The sequence below is a fragment of the Drosophila miranda genome, chromosome 2, assembly GCF_003369915.1.
Source record: "Drosophila miranda strain MSH22 chromosome 2, D.miranda_PacBio2.1, whole genome shotgun sequence".
In the NCBI taxonomy this organism is placed as follows: Eukaryota; Metazoa; Arthropoda; class Insecta; order Diptera; family Drosophilidae; genus Drosophila; species Drosophila miranda.
Genome location: NC_046675.1, coordinates 23,208,093 through 23,229,705, shown reverse-complemented (window position 1 = coordinate 23,229,705; position 21,613 = coordinate 23,208,093). Strand labels below are relative to the sequence as shown.

General features: G+C 41.3%; 2 protein-coding genes across 8 annotated transcripts in view; one reads left to right on the top strand and one right to left on the bottom strand.

Annotated features, from left to right (window-relative positions):
• The window catches only part of LOC108155053 (protein gar2), a 110,009-nt gene that overhangs the window by 20,403 nt on the left and 67,993 nt on the right, over positions 1–21,613 (bottom strand). For 4 of the 7 annotated variants that reach the window (XM_017285634.2, XM_033389462.1, XM_033389460.1 and 1 more), the window contains one exon: positions 13,246–13,290. The exons of 2 other annotated variants lie outside the window; for them this stretch is intronic. In XM_017285634.2, coding sequence (XP_017141123.1) covers positions 13,246–13,290 — 45 coding nt within the window. Of the gene's footprint in view, positions 1–6,099; positions 6,485–13,245; positions 13,291–21,613 lie in introns of those variants that run through there. One more of the 7 variants, XM_033389464.1, reaches the window with a different exon arrangement.
• Positions 2,376–4,741, top strand: LOC108155054 (lipoprotein lipase). Its single transcript, XM_017285637.2, has 3 exons — positions 2,376–2,489; positions 2,612–3,317; positions 3,391–4,741. Exons 1-3 carry the CDS (start codon positions 2,447–2,449, stop codon positions 4,172–4,174), a joined length of 1,533 nt encoding a protein of 510 aa, XP_017141126.1. The 5' UTR covers positions 2,376–2,446; the 3' UTR covers positions 4,175–4,741.

Sequence of the window (21,613 nt, the reverse complement as noted above, 5' to 3'; positions counted from 1 at the left end):
GTACTCCCCCCACACTGAGCCGAGTCCACGCAGAATATATGTACATGTACATTGTACATAAATATTCTCGTAATAAAAGTCACTCGAGTGACATTTTTCCGAGCCTGCGGCCGTAAAGTAAAAGGCAAACAAAGCTTAGGCCATCAGCAAGGAGTGGGGGTTGGAGTGGGTCCCGGCTCTGGAGTTCATTTTGCAGTCGCTGTTTTTTAATCGATTATTGCCGCGTTATTGTTTCCTCCAGTGCCAGGGTAAATCCTGTCTGAGTGTTGCATTTGCAGCAAACAATGGGGCAAACAGCAACAGCCACATCAACACAAAAATGCAAATGCAGAAATCCGAGATTGTACATTGAACTTGTGCTGTATCATCATCATCTCTGGTTCCCAACCCTAGCAGGGGTGGGGTTTTACAGCAGAATTGAAATGTCCCCGCCTGCTCTGCAACACCATATTCAATATGCAACATCCAGATAAACAAGAAGGAGTCTGCCGGGGGCTCTACAAGATAGCTACGATTCGGTTACCTTCTGGTTTGGTTAGGGGCTCGTGGGGTTATATTTTATACTACACGCTTTTTCCTCTGTTGTTTTCGTCACGTTCTGCGATCAGCGATAGCAGGGTCCTTCAGTGTTCTTTCAGCCAAGAAATGCACGCGCCGGATGTCGTTAAAATGGCGACTGCCACCGCTTCCGGTTGTCGTATGCGTAGTCGCGAAATATGTGAACTTACCTGCAAAGTAAACAGAGGGAAATGTGCAAAATCACGGTTAGTATGTGCTTTTTCAATAGGCATATCACAATTTCTTAAGTGTAAATTGCATATGGGAAATATGTTTGTAATAATAATAAAAATACATAAAAGATTGACGCAAAATTAACAATCAACAGATTTAATAGCTACTTGAAAGTTATATTTAAATGATTTAAGGTACACTGGGCACTGTCACCTTATAAATTGAAACTAATCAAGAAAGATTCCTGTAGATTTTGTGATGGAGCAGGAAACATCGGAACATATCATATGTTAATCACCTGCACTCACCAAGGCCCTAAATTAAAAGCTTCAATAAATATCCTAGACCATTGGTTTAAATATTAGACCCTAATTCTGTATCCATGCCAATTAGGAGCATTGCTTCAATAAATATCCTAGACCATTGGTTTAAATATTAGACCCTAATTCTGTATCCATGCCAATTAGGAGCATTGCAAGATGCAATTTAATTCAGCTTCCCTCGAATAAAGATACTCCCATCATTGATAGGTATGCTCTACAGCGTCTGACAAGCCCCAGATGCCTGGTCACATTTTTGCGGCACAAGCTGTGGTTTGCTCTCCCAGAGGCTCTCTGCTAATGCGGCCCCCTCAGACCTAGCGAATGGATGCGCATGAAACAGAAAATAATTGAAAAAAAACATTTGGCATGTGCGATGGCAACGATTTACTTTGGCTTCTAGTTCTATAACTTTTAATCATATAATTAGAAGAAGCTTTTAATAAAGTAATTGAAAAAATTAGTTTCATTGTGAGAGTCGAATGATGTTTTATAATTTTAATCATTTAACACACGTCGTGCTACGTAGGAGGATGACTTATATCCTGGATTACTCTATAAGCTAGTGGACTCATCATCTGATAGGGGTTAGAGAAATTTAGATGCAATCACCATATTTCGAATGAAAATATTCATAATCTATAAATATTATTTTGTTTAAATCAAAGGATGTAGCGAAGATAAAAGAAATTCTTATTATAGCAGGTATGTATAAGATAGGTCGAAATCATGGTCTCCAAAGACTTATGAAGAGAAAAAGCGTCTGTAGAAAATTGCTATTGCCTGGCTTTTTTTGACTATTACTTTTCAAGAACTTTACTTATCTAATCGATAAAGCCTTAGTCTCTTCTCAACCTGCACAATTTTAATCTGTATAGATACTATATCTTACGTATGTTTTAGCATATAGATTGACCTATCCCAAAAAGAACTGAGCTATCATCTTTGAGTGCTAAATGGAGTGCTTACACAAAAACTTGGTCACTGGCACAGATTCCCAAAAAAAACTTCTCTCTCTCTCTATCGCTGTTTCCCCCAGTCTGTCTTCCTCCAGACCGAGCCGACAGTTGTTGACTCAACCGATTAGCAGCTAATGGGAGAGAGAGAGAGAGCACTTACAGCCGTCATTCATCTGCCAAACAATTACCGCTTGTTAAGAAGAAATCAATGAAGACCAGGCTGGAACAGAGTGTGAAGTTCTGCATATTAATCGGGTAGAAAGAGAGTGACAGAGAGAGAAATGCAGTCCAAAATAAGACGAGAAATATGTCCCAAATAATGAGGGGTAACCAGGTGCCATGCCATGCCAGTCAGTTATTCATTGTTGCCCGTTGAGGTTGTGCTGGGTCCGTAGGAGGCTCTGAGTGTGATTCCAATTGAACCCTGCCCCCGTAATGATGGGGCATGTATTGAGGCTGCTAGTGATTTGTCAGGCAGGTGACTACCATCATCATTCGTATTCGAATCATTTTTCTGCACTGAATCCTCTCATTTGTGGATCTGTGCTCTAGTTGCACAGTAGATTCCGTCTAATGCACTTTCGTTTCGTCGTCTCACAGTTTGTTTGTGGCTGGCTGCAGCAAAACTACTCGTAAAAGAGGAGTCTGATTACAAAGCCCATGGACTGGGGAAGGACAATGCAGACAACAATCAATTGCAGGAGATGGATCTGGAGCAAGAGCCGGTGCTGGTGCCGGCACCGGGACAGCTGCCAAGACCCGCAGTGCAAGTAAAAGTGACAAATGAAGTGGAAAGTGCCATGAGAATGATGATGATGATGATGACTGCGATGGGTATGAGGCAACAGACGAACTACTTTGACACACAAATGGCCAACCGACTGCCACTGCTGTCATTGTCTAACCTAATGAGCCCCAGTTCCACTCCCACTCCCAGTCCCAGTCCCAGGCCCAAGCTTAGTATGTTGCCAATATTGGATGGGCGCAGCTCGGACATCACCCCCAACACAGAACAATTACTTCGATTGCAGTCGTCCGACTACAAACTGCTGTACAATGCCGAACGGCACACGTATTTCCAACTGCATACCATAACCGGCAATCATCTCGTTTCGAATGCGCATAAGGATGCGGCGGCGTCCAATCGAAGAAGGCTCTTCCAGCAGGCAGTGGGCAGCACCCTGAGTGCCGCCTTCGGCCTCAATGTGATGGCGATGGACGGACGGGCTGTGACCACGGAGACTGTGCATCTCTATGATGCCGCCTCGCTGCGGCAGTCGCGCTTCAATCCCTTCAATCCGACACGGTGAGTGCTTCAGATGGATTGATAGCCAAAAGCCTTTTCCCTCAGTGTAATCTCTCTCTCATTTCTCCTTTAGCATCCTCATCCACGGCTGGCTGGGCAATGCAAATGCCAATATCTACAGCGCCTTGCTCCCACCATACCTATCGCTGGACAAGGGCCGGTACAACATCTTCACCGTGGACTGGGGCCGCGGCGCCATAGCGGACTACATTACGGCCAGCTATCGGGTGAAGCCCGTGGGACAGGTGCTGGCCAAATTCGTGGACTTTCTGCACCAGGAGGCGGGCCTGAGGTTCGAGGATCTGCAGCTGGTGGGCTTCAGCATGGGAGCCCATGTGGCGGGCCTGGCTGGGAAGCACCTGCAGACGGGGCGCCTCAGGATGATCCGTGCTTTGGATCCGGCCTTGCCCTTTTTCCGGTATGCCCAGGACAAGGAGCGTCTGGCGAAAGGGGATGCGGACTATGTGGAGGTGCTACATACGAGTGTCGGCAGCTACGGCTTCGATCGCCCGCTGGGGCATGCCGATTTCTACGCCAATTGGGGCAGCCAGCAGCCGGGCTGCTTCTGGCTCGAGTGCAGCCACTGGAGGGCATTCATCCTCTTTGCCGAGAGTCTGCGGCCCGGCCGGGAATTTCCGGCCCGTGGCTGTGCGGTCAGCGAATGGCAGCAGTTGACCCGCTTCCATCGGTGCCCCAGGGAGACGGGCAACAGACAGAGCATGGGCGGCGATTTGGCCAATGCCTCAATGGAGCTGCTTCTGGCCAGACGACAGGGTGTCTATTATTTCGAGACAAATGCTAAGCCACCCTTTGGCATGGTTCAGCGAAATGTCAGCCCAAAGGGAAAGCACAAATAAATAGAGGAACGGAACAGTAGGGGAGAATAGAGGAAAACGTAATGAGCAAAATGCGAGTGCAGTTCTTCGCGTTTTTATTTCTAATTAGTAAGTGCATGTTCCACACATGTGTGTGTCTATGTGTGTGTTTTAGAGAGTGTACTACCATAAGTACACGAGAGTACGGGTATGAAATGTACGCTGTTCCATTTCTAAAAGCCTGGCTGGCAAAATTAAAAAATGCTGCCATGTGTAAAATGCTTTTCATGCCAGTCACAGGCAACAGGAAGGACCCCGTCAAAAACAGCACAACACAAAAATGGCAGATGAATTTCTGAAAAAATACTTATGCAGGACAAACTAGGAAACAAAATGAACACACAAAAACTGGGGGGGTTTGGTACGTAAATGAAAATCTAGGGGGGGGAAATATGTATGATGCCCGAAAATAAATCCCTAAAATTAATCACTTTTAATGGGAAACTGATGAAAATTGTTAGAATGCTGCACTAGGTCTTAAAATGAGAGTTTAAAATTGCAATTCAATATCAGTCAATATTCAATATTCCAGATTAAATACGATTTATGAGTATGACCTTTAGAAAATTATAAAACAATTTATAAACAAAAAAATAAATTGTTAAAATAAAAATTAATTCAAATAATAAAACTCTTTTTATTGATTTTTAATTAAAAAACGGGAGTTAACTAGGAAATGTTGAAAGCGGGGATAATGATTGCTTGGAGTAAGTAGAATATTTTAGAAATTTTAGAATAATTTAAATATTAAACTCTTCCCATTCATTACAATTTAAAGATTAATGCCATATTCCTATAACCAAGTCTAGAGGGAAACATTAAACTTTCTTGCTATGCGCAGCACATAAATTAAAAAACTTGGCCAAACTCGAAACTTGGCCTTTAATTGGCGAACACAACACGCTTAAGGGCATCGTAAATTCACCCCCGCAAAAAACCCAATCCCTGGCATACTCGTCCTTTCGGGACCTTAGAGGGGTCCAAAGAGCGAGATATGCTGGCCAAAGAGCACAGAGACCATGCCAAAATGTCGCACGGCTGCCGCTAATGTGATTTTTACGCATCATTTGAGTGAACAAAAAAGAAAATTGGCCCAAAGGCACACCAACAACAGTGGAAAAACAGGCGAAAACTTGGCCTGGCAATGCCATAGGAAATTACGTGAGCAAATATTGGCCCAGAAAAAACAAATATTTCCATTTCGCTTGATTTGTTTAAGCCATAGAAAAAAATATATCTAGAATATTAAAGTTTATTTATAAAATTGTTTGAAAAGAAATATTTAAAGAGTTGATGAAACAAAATGCATGTGTATAAATTATGCATTACAAAACTAAAACACTCTCCCCCTACTTCGACATTTTCCGTGATTTTTCCTAAATTGTTGAAGAGCTTTGAAAGTACATATATTAATAAATTATATGCAGTTTTCACGTTAAAAGGTGCGACAAAATGAAAACTTTAGAATTTACTTTGCGCGAGACATGGCCAAGGTTTTCAAGAATTTTCAATATGCCCCCAAAATTTTGTTTAATAATTCAGAAACCGAGATTGGGTAACAGCTTCAAAACTTTCACTCGACATTTGCAGCGCCGATATACAAAACCATTAATAAATTGCAAAGAGAATTGTATGACCTTTCATAAGAGTTTTTATTCGTGTCGACACAATGGCTATTCTTAAAGATAATCTAAGCCCAATAGTAAAACATTTAAAGGAAAATAAGGGTCAGTATTTGATGACTGGTGGCCCGATTGCTCCTTGATTAAATCGCGCACTTAGAAATAAGTTTTTGTAAATTTATATTGGGAATAAACTAATGTATGATTTATATAAAAAACTGCAGTTGGTTAAAGTTTCTTTAGTTTTAGATTGTTTTTCATGTACTTTAAATCAAATTTCCTTACCATATTAAGGTCTCTAAGTAATTCATATCGTGAGCAGATTATGTCTCTTTTTTTATGATTAATTTGAATATCTAAATGAGGGAAGATCTTATTATAATATTTCTCTTCCTTGCACTTGAATCACCAAATTAGAATGGGGTGGGGAGGGGTTTTCACACTTGCAGCACAAATTGAATTAGTAAATTAAGAAGAGATTTCCTTGAGTTTTCTCACTTGCAGCGGCATAAATTCAATTACATTGAATTGAATTAGCACAAAAAGCCCGAGATCCGAGCATTAAACGCACTCTCAGTCAGAGACATTTAAAAGGAATTTTCTTTTTCTTGGTTAAAACTTGTCGGATAATTTCCTTTTGGCCCGGTAGATAATGAAACGGGTAAAATGAATCGAGTAAGCCCCGTCGACTGTTGCCGGTTGTGCACTGCAAAGCAAACTGAAATTGTTCTCAGCCAAATGGAAAGACAGCAACAAATAAAGGAAGAAAAAAAATGGCTAATTTGTGTCGCGTCTTCCAGTGAATGGTTGAAAGAGATGGTAAGGGATGGGGACTGGGGGCTGGGGACTTGGTTCTCAGGGAAGCCTATAAAATGTGGCCCGCACTTGAGCCAAAGAGTTTGACGCACAAACTGAACAAAACTGAACTGAAAACCGAACCAAAAGCTGAGGGCTGATGGGCTGAAAAGAGAACAGAACACGGCTCGGGCTCGGTCTCGGTCTCGGGTTGGGGTATGGGTCGGTGCTGAGCCGTCAGACAATGCATTCCTAATTCCTGGCAGAATGGGAATCTGAGGGGCTCTTCTGCCTACCACTAGAAAGAGTCGTTTTTTGGGGGCTGCAACGTGGCAGTAACCCAAGCCCCATCCAACCTGTCATAAAGTGTCGCGCCTCCTGCTTCCGTTTGGGTTACCTGTGTCTGTAAGTCCCTCACAATGCTCTGTGTTCAAACCCGCAATGGCTTCCGGATAGGACACCAGGGAAAGGGACAGGCCCAGGCACAGGGACTGGTCGGACAAGTTTGCCTTTTGTTTGTCTTTGGCAGGAGCAGAAGCAGGAGCGGGAGGCATATACACGCCCACAAAATGCAGGCTTAGGCAGGCTCTTGTTGCAGCAATAAGTAGAAGGATTAGCCAAGCTGTTCTTCTGAGAGCCGCTTCAGCCTTGAGGAACCAAATCACAGCCAAGGAGCAACTGTCAATGCCAGAAGAAAGCTGTATGCAAACTTCCATTCGTTGACAATGTTTGGCGAGATTGTAGCTGGGAAAACAGGCACATGATGGCATCCATGTGGGTGCGACTAGAATGGCTGACAAAATCCCCAGCAGGTGGTCCGGTCCTGGCTCGCACCGGGGGTCGGGAGGGTCCTGTGGGGTGCTGTGCGATGAAATCGGTTTGGTGACCAACAGAACGTTTACTCGATTGAAAGGTTAAACTGAACGATTCATTTACGTAAATGGGAGCAGAATGTTAACAGAAATTCTATGGAAAAGTGAAAATTAACGGACACAAAACGTTCATTAAAGGGAAGAATATTCAAAACGATGGGGACTTATTTCCATCAAAGAAATTCATTGGAAGAGGAAACAGTTTCATGGCGGAAATAGAGATTGCAGGAGGAAATGCAGAACACCACTATTCGAGGATGGCACCACTTACGATGGAGGAGATTTTAGGAGGTGAGCAAAATACGACGGATTCACTGGAAAATCATGTTTAATAAGGGGACTCAATAAAGGAGAGAAGAGTATGCAAGGAAAGATGAATTGGATTGGTTCCACCTACGATGCAGATAAGTTATTCTGGATGGATAGAGCTCCATAAAGAGAATGAACAGGGTTCCAAGAAGAAATATGTTAAGTGCACCTGACATAAGCAGTGGAAATAGGCTTCGTTGAAGAGGATTCCCTGAAGTAAGTATCCATATAGGATAAAAAGCCGTTCAAAGAGAGGGAGAGGGTGCCATGATTTCTTTGGATGAAGGAATAGTTCCCATTATGTTGAAGAAGTTTCAGGGCATTCAGGAGAAGTAGTTCTATCAATAACTTTTAATAAGAGCGATTCAATGGAAAAATTAATGAAATTAATTTCTTTCTTTAGAGGCTGAAAATGTTTGGGCATGACCATGGAGAAGAACATACATATACTTAGCGACGAATAAAGAAGTGAATCGATTTGATGAAATAAAAAGCTCTCCATTCTGAAAAGAAAATAGTCTGAAGAAATGGGGGGGCGTCTAAAACGTATAAATCATTCGTATCTCCACGATTAATGCAAGTATAAGCTAATTAGTAAAACTTTATACCACAATTCCTCAATCAATTCACAGAACTTTGCCCAGACACACCTCAAAACTCGGAAAAACTTTGCCCAACACCACGGCCATAAATCCATGATGAGGGAAGCGGCTTTGGCCCTCCCCACTCGAAACGAAAGTTAAGGTAACTATCAAATCCAACTAGCAGGTAACAATTACATCATTTTACAGACAATTCCAAATTGAACAAAGCCTTTTCGAGGCTCTGCCATAGTGGATGGTGGATGATGTGCCTTGGGCTATGGGCTATGGGCTGTGGGCGTTGCACTTATACCCAAAACTCACTCAAACAATTAGCTGAAAAGGTGGATGAGAACAGGGGCAAAAATTTGGCTGGGAGTATGAGTCAGAGACCTGCTGCCGTTGTCGCCGTCAACTGAAGCCCTATGAAAAAGTTTCAGTTTTTTGCACAAACAAATTGGATTATTCGATTACGTGTTTGTACAAGCTAAGGGGGGCAGGTGGGGCGTGGCGTGTCGTGGCGAAAGGTGGGGTCAGGGCGGGGGCTTAACAGAGGTTGGCCTGTAAAGCGGCCAAGGGAACACGTTTTTAAGGGCACCACAGGGGCTTGGTTTCATTTCCATTTCCACTAGCATTTTCCATTCTTCAGGGGTTGCGGCAGGCAGTTCCTTCAGTATTTGAATTTGATTTATTTGGCATTTGTTTGCCAATTGGCAAATGTTTGCAAATCTATGGAGACCAATGGAATGTAATCCATAATAGATAGTATCTGCAAAAAATATCTATGGATTGTAAAATCGCATGGAGATGCTTTTTTACTCTCTTTTGAAAAAATATTGAATGTGGCCACTGAATGCATTGAATAGGGTATTGGATGTAAAGTTTATTCTTCAATAAGCTTCCAAAAAGCAAAAAAACTAAGCGAAAAATAGTGAAAGTAATTCCTTTGGAATTTTGGGAATATTTTAATCCAATTTATCCAATCCAATCTGTTATGCATCTATTCAACTTCAGATAGAACAATGTTACTAATATTTATTTAAAGGTTTTTGTATTTAGAAATCTATGATATGATTTAAATAGTCAAATTAGGTCCCTAGATGGTTACAAAAGACAATAAGCACATTTTTAGCCCTTATCACCATTAAAAACTTTCGGATGAGCAGAATATTCAATATTCCAACAGAGCCCGACACTCAACTAACCGACACTCAAATTGAAAGTCAATATATAGCTGCCAGCATCTGAAATTTATTTTTACAAAAACTGGCTTAATTGCTGGGGAAATGGAAAATGGTTTGGTACGAACCCCTTCGTTCTGGACGCTGCTTACAGGGGGAAAGCAATGTGGTAGGAATGTGTTAGAGAGGGAGCACTCAATTGATTGTATGGTACGGCCAGGTGTCTGACTGGCATTTCTGCCCTGCAGATAGAGAACAATTTTATTTTATTTGATATTATTTTTATTTATTTTATTTATAATTTCTCGTTGCCCGCAGCTGTTTGTAGCTCCTGTCAAATGGTGCGTACGAGTGATTTTTACATTTACATTTCAATAATCCACAAGGAAAGAACGTTGTGCCAAACGTCATGCATGATGGCCATATCCTGGCCACAACTTGGGTTAGGGGTCTCAAGGCAGCCCGCAGCTGAAGCCAAAAATCAACAAAAAGGAGGGGCCAGGCTATGGCTGTGGAAAGGCGTTAAAGTAAAGTGTGAGCCAAACAAAAGTAGCACCCAAAAGGGGGTTTCGTTTCGAAACAACATGTGCAAGTTATGCAGAATCGATGAACAGAGTCGAGCGCACACATTTTGCTGACTGGCTGACAATTAACCCTTTACGTGCCAATTGCCTGCTAAATAAATTAGCCCATGTGTGGCTCTGTGTTTGGCTGTTGTTGATTGAAAAACCCCCATCGTCAGGGCAGAGTCAGCAAAAATCTTGGCACTTTAATTGGCCCCTGCCGCCCTGCCACACTGCCGCTCCGACGCCTTTAAGCAGGCCATAAAAAGTTTTCTTCCAGTCTACTTCAAAGGCATCATCGAACACCAGAAAACAGAAACGTAACCTTAATGTGAAACGCCTCAAAACTTGTGCTGGCAGGCCATTCGCCGTAATTTAATTAAGGCTTTTGTTTGCTTTTTCAGTCAGCTTCGTTCCTGCCTTCCTCATTGCTTGCCTCCAAATAAGGTTAAGGAAATAAATTAAGCATACGCCATGTGTGCGTGTGTGTGTGTGGGGGAGGCTTGAGGCCATGGGACATAATGGTCAAAGGATGGGAAGCTTTCGCGTAAGTGGAACGAAAATATACACGCGGAATATGAGGAGTGACAATCAGTGGTTTTTTTTTTTGGTTTATAAGAACTGAATGAGAGCAGAAAAAGACATAAATTGGCATAATTAAGAGCACTACGGTACGCTTTTAGACTAAGACTTAGACAGAAAATTTCCCTTAGTTTCACTCAATCTGATCCCGGATATAAGGCAATCCATGATCTATTTCTACCTCACTTTTGCTCTTCCGTCCTGTGCAAGGCAGCAACTGTGAGAGAACAACAGCGCTGTCAACACCCCTGCCTGTTACCGCTCTAGGGTACAGCTCTTCTCTCCATTTAACAGCTGTAATAGTTACAGCATAGCACTGTAAAGAGGAAGGAAGAATATTGAGTGAAGAGTTTTGACGAATATATATCGCCTCCCGACTTCGTTTTGTTCGTGGATATCATACATCATACAAAATGGTCTACCCTCCTACAAACAACTTGCAATTCCTATTTACTACAATCAATTATTGTCCAGAAGAATTGCTCAGAAATACGCAAAATAGTTCACTTAAACTACGCGTACGAGTAGTTCATAATTACTCATAAGCCACAGCAGCCCCACACAACTGCGAATGTAGTTTACAAGTTAAAGAATCTTCCAGAGAGAGCATCCAACATCTCACAAAAAATAGGATGGAAAACACGCCACAAAAATCTGAAAGTTACTTTACTTATCATTAAGCTTGACAGCCATCCCGCCGGATACGCAAAATGCTCCCCACACGTAAGCCAGATTTGCCTTTTATCCATTTTCCTCTCTTATTTTTTATACGGGTAGTATTATGCAAAGATGCCCCCCTGTTCCCGGTGGGCAGGGGAGTGTTCCACCCATTCAATGGCACTGTGACACAATACAAATTGAACGGTCCAACATTATAATTCATTGAGCGAGCAATACGATTTTTGTTGTTCCTTTACTGTTCTGTTCTACAAAATCCCCGAACGAATGCACCACTTTTAACAATGACATTCAGCAAACCCGTATATCCCGGCATTCCCTTACATTCTGTTCCTGGGTAAATATTGCAAAAACTGCATATGCCAGGCAGGGGCGGGGGCAGGGGCAGAGGTCAGAAGTCGCTACAGGAGCAGAGGCATCCAGCATTCACGGACAGACATGGACACGGACACGGACTCGTTATTCTGGTTCTGAGCTCTGTTGAATTTTTCGGACCAACTTTTGCTTCACCGCAATTTTTGTCGTTTGTTGGCATTGCTCTTGCCCTCTCTCTCTCTCTCTCTTATACTCCATCTGTTTGCCATCTCTTTCTCTCTTTTTTTATTTACTTAAATTGTAAAACATGAGTTTGTATTTCACTTTTGTCGTACGCATACGTTGGGGGGAAAAAATTAAGCAATTTATAACGAACATTTAATTTTTTAGCGTGCAAAAAAGTGTGCACAAAATAATCAAATAAACGCTTCAATTTACACAAATTCTCAAATTGTTTTCAACTGGAAATGCTCTTTTAAGTGTTTAAATGGGATAGAGAGGACGAAGTGCACTGTCTATTTTAATCGTTTTAACTTTTAAGTAATCTTTATCATCTGAATCGCTTCAAAAAGAAAAGTGGGATAATGCGATTTACATTTTTATTGGGAGTTCTTAATAAATTGTCTATAAAAGAATGAAATTATTCCAACGAAATAGTTATAATCTATGGTAATGGCACAGAGATGAGATGCTATGAGACTTGTATCTAAACAAATATCAATCAGCTGAAGAATTCTGAGCGTAAATTCTGTAGATTTCCCTTAGGAAAGCTGTCATTATTTATTTTATTGTGTTATTAATTATTTCAGTATTTACTTTGAAGTATTTTTATATGTATTTTATACTGCCCGTAGGCGGAAATTGGCCCTTGGCTGATTGGCAAATTGCCAGTCACCCGTGAACGTTGACGCGCGATCAGCTAGCTGTAACCAGGCTATAATTTAATTTCCTTCAAGTTAATAATTTCAATTAAAATTTTCCAACTCAAAATTCATTGAAATCCAAAAAACTGAAAACAAAATCTACGAAAATTCGTTATAAATTAAAAACAAGAGTCCCCCCTATAACCACTTAAACTTTAAGCAAAATTGACTGTAGGGCTGGGATATTTTTACTTTCCCTATGGAGCCGGGGAAAACTTTGTTTCGCTTTTCATTGGTGCTTTTTGTATGCCAATTATAATGCTGCATGAGCTGCTGCCAAAAGCGAAAACCAAGTTCAAGCTGTCCTGCCACTCCAATCCTCTGCGCTTTTATCCCATCCCCCTCGACAAAAGTTTGATGAAATTTTTATTTGAATTTTTGCTTTTAAAGCTTTTGTTTTTAGTTTGTGTGCAATGGTTTTTGAAAGGTTTAGGGAGAATGTATGGGAACGGAATTACAAATATATGCATAATCCGAAAAGGTAGCGGGCATTATAATGACATCGCACAATGGGGGACGGACATTGAGGGCTTTCGCCCACTCGTCTTGCACCAGACACCCCCTTTTCATCGTTCGCTCAACATTCAATCAATAATTTCCCCCCATAATTAAGCTTAAATCCAATGGCTTACCCAGCGTACTCGTATAGTGATGTGAAATTCATCTCAGATACTGACCTGCAAAAGACAGAGAGGAGAACGGAAAACGAAATGCAATTATAATGAGGTCAATTATGATGTTTTTTCTTTCGTTTTTTCTTTCAGATCAACTCTATTACGGGAGAAGGCTAGGGATAATGACGGAAAGGCAACAAAAATATAGAATAACACATCTACAACAATATTATCTAGGAAATTAAATAGTCTGCTTATCTATTTTTTTTTTTTAATAGTACTTGCAACAACAGCTTACGGTGGAAAGAAAGTCAATTTTTTGTGTTGCTGTAAATTGCATTTCCCTGCGAGGGTTAGACGATACCCCCAGGGCTACAGAAACAAGAGGGAGAGCACCAGCAAGTGTGACAGAGAGGAAAAATAGAAAATCTGCAAGAGTTTATAGGAAAAAAGCGCAACAAAAACAACAGACGACAAAGCATGAAGGGGAAGGAGGAACAGGAAGAACCCCAGTATCAAATGCAAAACGGAAGTGTTTTTTTTCCTTTGTTTTTTTGTTGTTCAGGACTTGGCCAGAAAGAACTTGAAACTGGTAAGAGATTGGGGTGGCACAGAAAGAACTTGAAGTTGGGCAAACTTTGGGGGATGCTTCCCTGTTGCCAGGAATGGAGTCTGGAGCGCTCGACATGGATGAATAAAATCGTATCAAATGCCATGCGGGAGCAGGAGTCCTTTCATGGAGAGTTGCCAGATCATCGGTGTCATTGAAATGGGAAAATAGCTGTGCCGTAACATGGAATGATATCTATATACATATGTGTTGTAGGAGGAAAACAGCAGGTTGCTCCTCATATTCTATACATTCACATGGATGACAAGCATTTCAGAGAAAATTATGAAATACTTTTGCAATTAAATTAGTTTTACCTTTATGAAATGTGGCCTTATTGTGAATAAGGTTTTCAATCAATAGAAAAATACCATAATTAAGGAAATAAAATTCATCTCTTTCGGAAAATTCAATTAAATGTAGTTCCTTTTTTCTCTGCACACTTTTGAGCAGTTTACTAAATTTCTAGAACTATTTTCCTTAGATTACTGACAATACAATGGTAAACGTTTAGACTAGATAATATAATGGGAAGTTAATTATATGGAACCTTAATATCTCTATAGAATTGTCACAGACTAATCATTAATTTTCAAGCATCAGTCCATCCCATCTCTCAAGTTGCCAGACAGCCCGAAGCTTATTGAGGCAATCAACACAATCGAAACTCTTCTCATTCTTGCACCTACACAAAATGTTCAATCTTTCAGCTCCTTTGAGCTTCAGTGCCTTACCTTAAAGCTAAGCCAGTCATGATTTATTTCCGCCAAGAGCTGAGTCACTCTCCATGCAAATACAAGTACTTTTCATCTCAGAAAAGTTACACGAAAAACTTACTGAAGGCTGAAGTGAAATTCAGCTTTTGCCCGAGGGCCCATCTCTCTATCGCTCTTTCACTCTTTCAATCTCAATCCCAATCTCGTTCACTATCTCTCTCTCTATCGCTTCTCTATGCTCTATCTCTGTGCAACAATCAATATCACACTTTGGCACAAGTTTCATTAGAGAACATATTGAACTATGGGGGGAGGAAAGAAAAAAGTTTTGCCACACCAGAAGAGGGAGGGGAGTCCAGAGTGAGGGAGAGGGGGAGGGAGAGATGCACGTGCCAAAAGTCTCAAGTTTAGCTGTTGCTGCGGCCACTCGCAAAAAATTCGCTTGGGGCAAGGACTCTTTCCTATGAGAATGGGCGCTGCTGACTGGGAAGTGGGATATGAGGCTGCAAAAGATGAGATGAGACGACGACAGCTTGGTCATGTCATGGGTAAACGCCACGTGAGCGTTTGCTTGGCCCTTGGCAAATTTCTTATTGCATACATGAGTACAGAAGCCAAGACGGTGATACAGAGTGGTGTGTACAAGAGAGAGAAAAAAAACGCCCGAAAAATAGTGTTGCATATTTATGGGCGCCCAACACAGCCCGGAACGGATAGGAACAGAGCGGACCAACCAACGAACCGTTTGAAGGCTTTTGTAATTAAAAAAGGAAAAATCTTAACACAACCTCCTCGCCGCCCCCGTTCGCTTTGCCTTTTATGTGGATGAGATTTTTTCATGGCTCTTTGGGTGTGTGCTTGGGAGGGGGATAACGCTTAAGGATACTTGTGCAAGATTTATGATGTGTTAGTTTTTTGAGTGGAGTTTTTCGCCCGCCGACATGCATATGCATGTCTCTCATGCGGGAGAGAGGACATGCAATTTCTCTTCGGGTTCCCGCCATCACGCCTTCCCGCTGGTTCCGCTTTGGCAAATGGCGCTCAATTTTTTAATGAGCGCGCCGGAAATGTGGAAAATGTGTCTCTGCTTTTCTCTGCGGGTGGATGGATGTGTGGGTGTGAGCGGCAGTCGTGGGTGTCACTTTGATTTATGAACATCGCCCTGGCATCCGACAGATTTTGTCATTTTCAGCTGTCTCTCTGCCCCTTACTCTTTTTGAATCTGTCTCCCTGCCAGCCCCTCTCTGCGGCTTGGAGTGCGCTTTTAGACGAACGCGAAAGGAAATTATTTTTAATGGTCACAGCCATGAAGTGTGTCCTCTCAGCCCCGCTATCGATACGTAAGCCCTTCGCTGACTGCAGAAGCACTTAAGCCATATTTGCGCACATGCGTCCATTAATCAAACAATTTATCAAAACATGTCATTCAATGGCAGGTTCTAAAGAGCCGGGCGAATTTGAATCGAATGACTTGTGGGCTCCTTAAGAGTATCATGTTGTGGGACTTGTCAATCATATTGCATACCATACTGCTAATCATTCACATTCCACTTCCTCACACACTGCCTGATGCCCCATGTCGAGGGCCAATTATCTCTGGCCAAGTGCAAGCAAATATTGTACAACTACAGGGGCCTACAGGCGGCTTAGCTTTTAAGAGAGCCCTAAAGTACGGATATGGCCAGCCATATTTACATGCATAAGCAGCTCTGTGGCTTATACGGCTATAGTTTATCAACTGCAACAAAGCAGACAAGGAAAGAGGTTAATAACTACCAGCCACAAAAACACACGCACACACACACACAAAGCGGAGAAAAAGATGGAGAAAAAGTAAAGCAAAGACACGAAGGAGAGAGATTTGAGCCGAAGCACTTACCCCTCCACCCAACCACTTACACCAGGATAATGCAAAGTTCTGTGAAAAGACCACAAACAGCAACAGCAGCTCCTGGAAAGGATATAAGTAGGCATTTAACCTCTCGGATGTTTGAGCCATCCATCAGAGGATTGCCTTTTCCCCTTAATCGCTGGGCGGGTCAATATTTAAATGTGAAAGTGTTTGGGCCACGAAAGAGAAACGGATCATGTTTCCAAAGCAAATCATTCTATCCATCTATTTAGCAAAAGATACATTTTACTATCCAGCTAGAATGTGTTGTAGAGTAAAAGAAACTTGAATAATTATTTGCACGTGTTCCTATTTGCCACGCGTATCTGTGGCTTAAATTCTAAACCAGAACAGGCCCTGTTTCCATTTAGTTATCAAGCAGAGAGGTAAGTTTTTCCCCTTTTCTCCTATCTCTCAAGTAGTTTCCACCTCGTTTTTCCTCTTCTCCCACCGCATCGCATCCGTTTTGCATACAAGATACATTTTGAGGCGCATACTCTTAGGTGCTCATGTGGTGGCATCTCAAGGGGTTTCCTACATTTTGGCAATTCTTGTATCCCATTTCTCCCCAGCATCTTCCACACACTTTCTTATGCATTCATCCCTCCTTCTGTGGCATGTGTGGGCGGGGTCCTTCGCCCATTTATATCATATATGCATGTGTGTCAAAGCCGTGTAAAATAATAAAAAATGTGTGGCATACTTTTCGCAGACCCCCTGCTCACTTCTCTCCGAGAAAAATCAGCATTCATTCAGTTTTATGGCCCTTCTTCGTTCTGACTTTTTGTTTCGGCCTACACGCTGCACCTCGCCACCTACGCCCTCTTTGGCGTAATTGAATTTTTATGACCTGCTGCCAAACAGGCGACAAGGCGAGGAACAACTTCAAGGAATACGAAGGATCCACAACAAGAAGAACAACCATAACCTCAAAAGCCATAAAATTCTCATAAATCCCGAATTTCAGAATGCGCCTATGCCGGGGATCCCCCCCCTTTCCACGTCTTTTATTAGCTGCCATAATCGAAGTTCGAGCCCCTCCATATGTCCTGTTGACTGCGTCCAAACATGCGACAATCGCAACCGAAAATTGCAACTGCAATTCGGAGTTTTACTCTGTTGTTCGCCCGCGTTATGCAGATTGCGGAATGGCATATCGGGGGGCTGTTCCGAGTAAAACTTTCGGGCCTCGCCTAGCCCAGAAAAGGCATTTCCGGGCAATAAAACTCTGGCGCGTAGCAATTTTCATTGCACGGGCCAGTAGGAGGAGTGCAATGAACCATGGCTGGGGCCCACGAACAACTTTTGTACATGGCGTGATATGCGCCTAAAAGTATGCAGCGACTGCAAAAACAGAAAAAACCGTCTGATAAGCATGAAAGCGGAAAGGCAGACAAGGCAAGGCAGACAGGGAAAGGGGGACACCGAGACAGAGACAGACCCTAAACTGACAGGGAGTAGGCTTTGTCCTGTCCAAAAATGACCAACGTCTGTCTGTCTGATGTTTCATCTTGTTGCAATTTCTGGTATACAGATTGTGGAAAGCCTCAGACATCTTGAATTTCCTTCAAATTAAAGTGTTTCTCATCTTTATATTCTTTATCTTCAAATTTAATAGATACAAAATATTAGTTTTTTGGTGAATGTAGATTTGTGGAACACCCAGAAAGATGCATTTCGAATCCCATAAACTAGCAATAGCCAAGTCGATATAGATTTTTTTGTCTGTCCGTCTTGATGGACGCCTAGATGTCAGAGACTATAAGAGTTAGAGCTCCTCTCTTGTTTTTTTTTTTTTCCCCCATCACTTATGACAAATGCGAGCAAAATTGAAAGAGAATAGCAGCAACAGGATTCATGGATTCGGTGTGAATCAATACTTTAGGCAGTGCAAAAGTCCCTACGATCTACTGACCGATCAATTAAAATAATATAATTAAAGAAGAGCCCATAGACTGCATTTCTTGTATTAAACTGGATTATCTAGTTCTTTAAATAACACCAGTATCTTTAAGTTTTAGTAGTACATACATAAGTGGTAAGTGGGTAAGTGGTACATATATCACTTATTAGCAAGGTCTCCCTGCTGGTAGTTCCATGTTCTATTAGCAATTTCGACCTTTAGCAAACTACCCTTGGAACATACATATGTATGTATGACTTGTACAATATAATTGTCAGTGTTTCATTATGGTAACACAAGTACTTGTATTTCCGCTCATTCTAACAACATTAAAGCCTTAGAAATGAGCATGGTTTTGTAAATGCTACTACAATGTTTTTGCTAAAGGCCAAATGGTCAACAAGATACGACGTTTAATTTTAGTTTGTGGTAAAGAAAAAGAATTCCTTGCATGGAATCCTTGCTACAAATGTAAGCATAGTAGATGTTTTCAAACTTATTCCGTTTGTGACCAAAAATTATTCACACTTTACTATCCTATGGGAATAGTTTGGGACACCGTCCCACAGCCAAGTACAGTGGATCCTCTAAGGAACAAGCAGACTATACAGATCAAAGAAAGTACCAACTTTTTCTTATGCTCTTAATCTTTTGATTTCTTTTTTATTTTCTATTATTAATTTGGACTATAAAAGTTGCCCTTTTTTTTAATATATATGTATGTACTTTTATTCATCTCCCCTTTTATTTTTTGCACAGAATTCCCAGTAATTTCAGCATCCTGGACCCTCCACACAGCCTTGGCCAAAGTTTCCGGTTTTTTGGGTGAAAAATTTATTTTCATTTCCCTCAAAGTAGGGAAAATTTATCACGTCGAGTTTGTTGCTTAATGTTCAAGTGTCGACTGCGTTCTGCTCCTCCATTCTGCAGCTCATTCTATCTCTGTTTCTGTGGCCATCTCTCACTCGCTCTCTCTGGCTGTCCCTCAAAGTTTCTCTTTTTTGAAGTGTCTGCACCAACAACAAGTGTGTGCGTGTGTGTGCCCATCCATGTGAGCTTCTGTGTGTGTGTGTGTGTGTGTGTGTATGCTGCGTTTGTTTGTATGTTCTGTGCAGCTTGTTAAATATTTATCTGCCCTTTTTTATACATACTCGTACACATATCTACCCTAACACGAGACCCCCGAGCAGTTCATAGGGTACGTTGTGTTCTCTACAAATTTCAGTCAAGCAGAATTCTATATCAAAGTGAAAATTGCGATTGAGAAAAATTTGAGAAAACTTCTTACGGCGAATAGAAGCCATTCAAGCCATTCAAGCATGGGAATTTTTCAAAGTTTCGGGTGATTTTTTTGTGATTTAATAAATTAATTCAAAAACATATATAAACAATGTTCTTTTTTAAGAAAAATTTAAAAATATGAACAGAGTGACATAAAATATAATTCCCTTTGATTTAAAAATAAATATAAATAATCTAAATATAAAGCAATTTAAAATAAACAGTTAATATTAAATTTGTATGAAAAATATTTAATTTAAATATGTAACACGCTCGGATTCAAGACTGAAATTTATACCATCTTCCGACCAAGCGAAGGGATAATATATCAGATACATTTTATTGTATGTCAGTCGAATTTACATATTTATTAAATCTATGAATATAATAAAATCTTTATAAATGCACAAAAATTCCTGTAAATCATCAGAAAACTGTGTAGAATACAAGTCAGATTTCTGCAGTTATATAGCAAAATGATATATTTTGAATCGACCACCGAAGAAATGTTGAAACGTTAGCTCAGAGTTCGCAGTGTTCTCTAAAGTTGATTCCCATCGAAAAAAGGATTATATTCATTCATTTTGTTCTCCTATATAAAATGTAAAAGCCGTTTTTAACCACAATTTAAGAGACAGAGTACTCATGATTCGTTCATTGCCCAGCCACCATTACATTTGAACATTTTTCCTGTTGATATTTTGCACACTTTTGAGTTTGCTCATTTCTGCTCTATATTCCGTTTTGATGTGTTTTTTTAATTAGCTGCAATTAAAAATTTAAGTGCTCTCCCAGCCAGGCCAAGTAACAGCGAAAACTGACCAATAAAAAAAACAGTGAAACAGAAAAAAAGAGAAATGGCCAGAAAGGAGCTTAAGGCCACGGGCTTTAAAAGCACAGAAGAGCAGACACCGCAGAGAGAGTTGTGGTCCAGTTCCATTCCAGAGAATGTTCATAACCCAATTAGCTTCGACAGCTGTGTTTGAGGCCAGTAACCTTCTCTCTCGGCCACCACACAATCGATTCGACCAAGATAATTTCCATTTCGGACAGGAAAAGATAACTTAAAGCTTTGGAAAAGTTGTATCATTGCTGGACCATTGCTAATTGCTCTTTTCGAGTTTCCAATTATGGTAGGTTAAATATTTATTTAAAGCCAAATGGTAGACGGTAAGCCCCTCGAATGTGAAACGTGGCCACCCGCAACCACGGCCTGCAAATGGACTAACGTGACTTGCCATTTGTATAACTTGGCCGTAGCACCCAGTGCCCGTGGAACACAGCGGATGCGGGCAGGGCGAGTGCTTTGGAGTGATGAAAACAAAAGTTTAATTGAATTTGCTTCACCTGGGCCAAAGCAGGCAGACCTGCCGCTGACGTCAAATGAACGTCCACCCCACTCATCCATCCTGTCCCTGTATCTATCTTTGCCCTGTGCAAGGAGCCAGCGGTTTCCTACTGGATGCACGGATGTCCTTATGAAAGCTGCCTGCCTGCCGTGTGGTTGAGATGGAGAAATGACATGCCTCAAGAGTTTGAAACAATGGCATGATTTCTATGCAAACTGCAGGCCATAACTGCGTGATGAAACTTCTTTAGTGCTTAGGCGTATAATCAATATCTAAATTGGGGATCTGTATAAGGGACACTCTTGTGGCAGGTATTCAGATTTAGCAATCTATTTTCTGTCTCAAAATAGTCTTTATATCCACAAATCATTACACTTCCATTCCATGCCAGAGAAATCAATCGAAAGGTTCACACAATATTTTAATTGGTATTTGTTTCAGCCAATAATATCTTCAATAAAGCCGGTATTCAGCCGGAAATCCTTTATCCCTCACAGGCAGCCTTCGGTAGGGTATGCATAAAATATAATTAGAATAAACCGTTTAAGTGCAATTCCACACGTCACGTACTAAGCGCAAAACGTTAAGTTAATTGAACGCATATTGGGGCTATGTATCCGTCTCCTCCACGCAAGG

Coding starts and splice junctions, on each gene's coding strand:
- LOC108155054 (XM_017285637.2), top strand. CDS start 2,447: ATGATGGGGCATGTATTGAGGCTGCTAGTGATTTGTCAGGCAG. Junction 2,490..2,611: donor GCTAGTGATTTGTCAGGCAG/GTGACTACCATC, acceptor GTCGTCTCACAG/TTTGTTTGTGGCTGGCTGCA. Junction 3,318..3,390: donor AATCCCTTCAATCCGACACG/GTGAGTGCTTCA, acceptor TTTCTCCTTTAG/CATCCTCATCCACGGCTGGC.